Source organism: Quercus lobata, chromosome 2, assembly GCF_001633185.2.
Source record: "Quercus lobata isolate SW786 chromosome 2, ValleyOak3.0 Primary Assembly, whole genome shotgun sequence".
Taxonomy (NCBI): domain Eukaryota; kingdom Viridiplantae; phylum Streptophyta; class Magnoliopsida; order Fagales; family Fagaceae; genus Quercus; species Quercus lobata.
Genome location: NC_044905.1, coordinates 11388156 through 11394560, shown reverse-complemented (window position 1 = coordinate 11394560; position 6405 = coordinate 11388156). Strand labels below are relative to the sequence as shown.

Sequence of the window (6405 nt, the reverse complement as noted above, 5' to 3'; positions counted from 1 at the left end):
TAGTAACGGTATCCTTTGAAATAGTCCATATCTGTATTTGAATTGAAACAATTGAAAAGATCACTTTTAATTATATTTTCTTTTTTCTTTTTTAAATTTAGGATTAAATTTAAAATCACCATAAATTATAGAGAAATTATATAATTTTTCTAACACCTTAATTTAAAGTGTCACGAAACTTTCTAAGCAGTGATGTGATGGTGGGTGAACTATGATGTCAACGTATAAGTACTAACCAACGCTTATTTTTTTGTCGGTGAAAGCCCCAAGGTATAGTTATTGCTATCCTAAGTTCCTAACCCTCTTGTCCTGGAAAAATTTCATGTGACCTTAGGAATTTAAAAAAAATTAAACCGTTAGATTTCTGTCTTCCAACAAATAATCGTACTAATAAAATAAGAAAAACTTTGGACATTTATGTATACTTTAACGTTTAACCTACTTACCCCTCCTTTTGACAAGACATTAACCTACTTTGCAAGACCAAATTTATATATATCAGCACAAGACTAACAAGAGAGTAGGTTAAACCCTGGAAGTCAATCTTAAACGTAAACAATTTTACTTTTATCTTCATTCCTAATCATTCCAGAGTTGCATCAACGGCCCCCCCCCCCCCCCCAAAACCAACCAACCCAAGACCCCCATCTAACTACAAATGTTTAAAAAAATAAAGCAACAAATGGAATAGAAGCTAGAAAACAACAAATTTACATCAATGTCTAGATCACCGTTCAATAACACCGTTGTTCGCCAAGATGAAATGCTAGTTTTGCAAGATTTTAAATTGGAAAACAGCCATCTTCCATTCCCTAACGAGTTCCTGCAGAACGGGTTTTCCTCAATTTGGCACGTGTGACCCGAATAGATTCTTCCACAACTGGCTCTGGTGGAGGAGGATTTGTGTTCTCCTCAGCTGAAGAAGGTGGTGTTGCTTCAATTTGCATTGGTTGATCTTCAGTTGGTGTGGTCTGGCTGGTTGTTTCAGAAGGAGCAGTTGCTTTTTGAGTATTTGCAGCTACTGCAGGGGGGTCTGCTGCAGGGGGAGCTGCATTAGGCACTTGTGAAGGACCAACCTCTTCCGCTACCTCCTTTTGGTGTTGACTAGAAGATGTACTGGAAGTGGGAGATGGTGGTTCTTCAGTTTCCGGCTGTGCTTTAGCTGGTTGGCGCTTAGGAGGTGGACGAACCCTACCATTTGGTTGTTGTTGTTGTTGTTGAGGCTGCGACTGAGAAAAAATCAAAAGACAGAATAGTAACATATTATTTACAGTATATCAAATATTAAAAACATATTCCAGTATCAATTCAACTAGGATGTAGGATTTTAATATAGAACCAATCAAATTCTTAACCCTTAAAAACTTATTTTTATTTTTATTTTTATTTAGGACATTGCCCTTATTTTTTCACTTTGTACTTGTTACCATGGATACGGGCTAACAGAAAACCCAAACATTCATAGACTGATCTAAAACTATAGTCAAGAAAGCTCCATTTATAATGATTTGGAAGACAGGTTTGAAACATCTCTAAAAAACCCTAGCTAGTATAATGGCAATGGTAATTGGTAATCCACATTCACCTCTAAGCCAAATGAGAGAACAAAAGGCAACATTGGCCTATTATATTTCTGAAGCAAAATCATTACAGCGCATCAGAAAAACAATCCAAGTGTAACAGATAAGCGCACAACTCCAATAATATATCACTTGCAAAATGTAAGACTTATATTCTGCAATTGCAGAACAGAAAAACTCAACATACAAAAGAGCATCACAAAAATAGATGAGATGGGAAGAAAAAAAATGAAGGTCAACTTTGCCCTGACAATTTCCTTTCATGAAACGAGAGAGAGGTTCAACATTGTTCCAAGTGTGTTGGTTCGCAGCACAAGTCACCAAATAAAGTTATCAAACAAGGGCTTAAAAAACGCAAACAGGAAGCAAAATAAATCCAAAATCATATCTTTATAAACTACCTGGGGAGGGCGAGTCCGTGGTGTTGATTGTGCAGCAACAAACTGCAAAATCTCATATATTCTTGTCTGACCATAACTTGCAGCTCTTTGCCAATACAAAATTGCCATATCTCCAGCCCTGGTCCTCAGTTCCAACAAGTTCCGATCTATCTCGTTCTCATGCTTTGAGACGTATGGCCTAAAGAAGGAATCGTACACATATGTTGTTCCCTGGCACAGTTACACGAATATTAAGTAAAAGAAACGGGGAGGAAAATCAGACAAATGGTTATATAGACACATAAGTTCATTCTCCAACACCAAAAAAGAATCCCATAATACCTTTGTTTTAGGATACCACAAGTATATAAAGAATGCCAGCTTAGCTTCACTATACATTGGAACCCTTCAAGAAAATTTAAAAAAATTAAAATTAAAAATACAGAAAGAGATTTATGAAAGCATTAAAATTGACTCCTAATTCGCATCAGAACCCGTACCATGAAATAAAAGCATCCCCAACTCTCTCACAAACTGTCAAAACAGCCACCAAAATCCTGCAATGCAAAAGGGAAAGGGTTGCACTTTTACCACTAGAAATTATTTGCAAAACAACTGTTGACAGAAATGGCAACCTACTACATACCAGTACTGGCACCAAAAGCGAAGATGCTCAATCTCGGGCCTATTCTTTTCAACGGTTTTGTAGCACTCATAAGCTGGATAAGCATAGCCAAAAACCATTCTGCCAACACAGTACAAAGCAATTGAATTTCGACAACTAACAACAACAATAAACCTACAAAGTCAAACAAGAAACAAGAAACAAGAATTGAGTTGCAGAGTGACATACACGAGTCCCCGGGTGAGAAAGGATCCTATCATTTTGTATACCTAGCACACATAAAAGTAACTAAAGAGTTAATACAAATACAAAATCTTCAAGACGTGACTAATAGAAATCACAGAAAAACAGGACAATATAGTAAATCACAAAGAACCAGTCGAAAATCCCACATTAACCTATACTGTTTTAATTTTTACAACAACAAAACATCAATTTTTTTTTAAAAGAATATATTAGTACTGATCAAAAAAAATTTTCTTTCTCCAAATTAATGGAAAATGGGAATTCCACTAAGCTAAATGGTTAAATCAAGCTTAATCAAAACGGAGTTTGTTTTAAATTAAAAAATTTACACTACTATGTACTACATTTTTAAATCCACCACATAAAACCCCTTGAAAATCCCATTTTCTCAGCACCCAAACAAAGGATTACTGTATATTACAAATCACAGAACCAAAATTTCAAAATATTGTTTAAAAGAAAAAAGTTATTTCAAAGCCAAAAAAAACCAAACCAAAGTACCAAACCATTCCTATGATTCCCCAAAATTAGGGCAAAATCATTGTCAGAAATAATCGTAAAGAACACTACCTAACAAACCAAGAAAAACCATATCCAAACAAATGCACACAAAAAATAAATGAAAAATTAAAAGAATTGAAGCATTATGAAATTGAAAACATGAAAAGAAATAAAAAGAATGCACAATTACCTAGAAGAAATTTTAAATTTAATTTTCAAAATAAAGAAAATCCCAGGGAACTATCTAGTCCAATACATTATTCAAAAAAAAAAAAAAAAAAACTCAAAACACAAACACAAACAAGAAAATCAAATAGACGAAAACTTTATACATGAATGAGAACTCGATCAGTACCTATGTGGTTATTTTCAATGAAAATGAAGAAATCAAAGCAACCGTATAATAACCGAAATGAGAGTCGTCAATCCGAGGCAGTTAAGAGAGAGAGAGAAGGGGCCGCGGCGGTTTCAGAAGATCGCCGGAGTGTTCGGAACAAATCGGCACCGCCGAAATCCACGGCGAGCCGTTACGATGTCGGCGGTGATTTAGAGAGAGAGAGAGAGAGAGAGATTGAGAGATTGAGAGAGAGTGAGTAAGAGAGGGAGCCTAATTTTTCACAAAGAGTTATAGAGAGAGAGAGAGAGATGATGATAGAGAAAACAACAGTGTTTTGTGCCGTTTAAATTTTATTGTCTCTATTTTGGCTTTTAGCTACCTTTGATATGGATTTGTAATTTGCTTATGTGAGTTTAGTTGAGGGAAATGACGAGTGTGCCACAATTTTACAACAAATTTCACATGCGTTAAGTTATTATTTTTGGGTAAAAAAATAATTTAAATAGTAGATTTAAATTAAAAACTATAATTAATGGGTTGTTTGTATGAAGATAGCGTGGATATTAGGGTCTAATCACCGTTAAAACTTTAATTAATGGGTTGGGGGTGTGGTAAGACTTAAGAGTTTTGATAGGTTTTACGAATTTGGATAGGTTTGGTTGTAGGTGATTTGTGCTCTATTAAGTGCGAGTATTCAAACTTTTTTGAGTTATTTTATAACTTGTGAAAGTGATTTCTGTGGATAATGGTTCTTTTTCAAGTTTCAACTCCCAATTTACGTTTACGTCCTTGATTGACCCGAAGTTTGTAGTGGTATTAATGTGAAGAAAAATTCTTGTGCCACAAAAAAAATAAAAGCCACAACTCACGCACGTGGCGAGTTATGATTGATAGAGAGGTGTCCCACTACAACCCCTTCACCAACCATAACTTGTCACATGGACGAGTTGTGGCTTTTTTGTAATGTGAACTCATGAATTGGCCAATCAATGGAGGTCATTGCAACGAGTTTTAGTTAGCTAAATTAGTGAAATTTTTTGTGGTGGAATAAAGTATTTGTGATTTGAATTCTACTTATGTCATATTGCATGATGATAAAGCGTAATCATCATGGAGTGGAGACATGAAATTCTATTAAGAGAGAGTTTGGATATAGCTGAAATAATTTGCATTTGCGTTTTCTATGTGTCTTCACAAGTACGGAATTTTGTAAAATCAACTTTAAAACCGGGTCTCATGGTACTATTTACACATTTAAAAATTATTTTGTTAAAGTGTTTTCAGTTTTCGGTTTTCAGCAATAAGCGGTATCCAAACAGACTCTAAATCTTTTTTTTCTTTTTAAATGGTCATTGCAGGCGTGGGGTGACCCATTATTGAGTAAAGAATCAAATCACTGTGGATAAGGAGCAACATCAATAATATTAGGCCATCCGCACTGTGAGGGATATCATTTTTTTTTTTTTTTTTAACAACTTGTTTTGAGTGTAAGTGGTGTGATTGACACAATTTTAAGTAGAGAGGGGAGTTATGCCTGCAAATATTGTTATGACTCTAGAGTACTTAGATTTTCATTCTTATTGATTTTGCTGGGTGAGAAGGAAAGCAAACATGGTTGCTCATGCCTTGGCTAAGTTTGTTGTTGTCTCAAAATCCCCCATTTGCGTTAATAACTAGACTCTTCCTCCTCCAGTTTGTGAGGCTTGGAAGAGGGCATTGCCGGCTCTTGCCTAGACAAGTTAGGCAACCGCAAAAGCCCCCAAAATATGGAAGGCCTCCAAATTTTACCCAATTAGGTAAGTTCTTTAATTAAAATAAAACAAGGTTAATTTTGTAAAATGAATAAATTAAACCCTAAATTATAGCCAAAAAATAAGGGGAAAAATGTCTAAAAGAGAAAACTTGGGAAAGTATTGTGAAAAATGTCTAATAAATAATAACAAGTAACAATTTGTTACGTAAAATTTGTTGTGAAAATGTTGTGGACATAACATTTCTCATTATGAGAAGTGTTACATTCACAATATTTATATTTGAGAGATTTACGTTTACAACATTTTTACAACATTTTTACTACAAATCACAGGTGGTTAGTTGTTATTGGTTCAAATTTGAAACTAATATTAAGATTACTTTTTTACCCTAACAATAACAACCAGTAACAACCTACCATATATGATTTGTTGTAAAAATATTGTAAACATATTATTTCTCTTTATATTTATATGAGGGAGGGAGGAAAGAGATTTGAGGGTAGAGGTTCAACTTATATATATTTTTTAAATTGTCAATTTTGTCTTAATGGTGTCTATTTATATTTATTTTTTTAAGAAAACTTTAATAAAAGAAGAGTATAATTCTCAATTTACATGTTTATATATATATATATTTATATATATAAAATTGTCAATTTACATGATATTTTATCATTCCTCCTCCTCCCATTTTAATTTTTAAATCATCCAAACAAACAAGAAGGATATTTATTGCTATCCCCTTAAATTTTAAAGCATCCATTCAAAATGAAGGGATGGTCATTCCCATCCCATCTCCTCTACTTCTTCCCTAGGACCCTTACCCCCCTCCTCGTCTTCCTCCAAATTTCCAAACACACTATGAACGTTATTGGCATGATGTTACTATTAATTAAATTCACTTTTATTTTGTCAATTGCATCATATTATCTTCACAAATTTCTAATAAAAGGTGTGTGTGTTTTCTATATTGTTAAGCATT

At 34.0% G+C, this 6405-nt stretch overlaps 1 protein-coding gene across 1 annotated transcript; it reads right to left on the bottom strand.

The window, feature by feature from the left end:
• Positions 1-661: 661 nt before the first annotated feature.
• Positions 662-4017, bottom strand: LOC115974481 (putative HVA22-like protein g). Its single transcript, XM_031094869.1, has 7 exons — positions 3688-4017; positions 2814-2854; positions 2607-2705; positions 2461-2517; positions 2303-2366; positions 1982-2191; positions 662-1229 (listed from the first exon to the last, which is right to left on the bottom strand). Exons 2-7 carry the CDS (start codon positions 2843-2845, stop codon positions 813-815), a joined length of 879 nt encoding a protein of 292 aa, XP_030950729.1. The 5' UTR covers positions 2846-2854; positions 3688-4017; the 3' UTR covers positions 662-812.
• Positions 4018-6405: the final 2388 nt, after the last annotated feature.

Bases quoted from the DNA above. Each gene is read 5' to 3' on its own strand.
- LOC115974481 (XM_031094869.1), bottom strand. From the start codon at position 2,845: ATGATAGGATCCTTTCTCACCCGGGGACTCGT. The intron at 2,518-2,606 runs GTATGTAGTAGG...TTTGCATTGCAG, and splicing joins CGCTTTTGGTGCCAGTACTG to GATTTTGGTGGCTGTTTTGA. The intron at 1,230-1,981 runs GTAGTTTATAAA...ATTTTTTCTCAG, and splicing joins CACGGACTCGCCCTCCCCAG to TCGCAGCCTCAACAACAACA.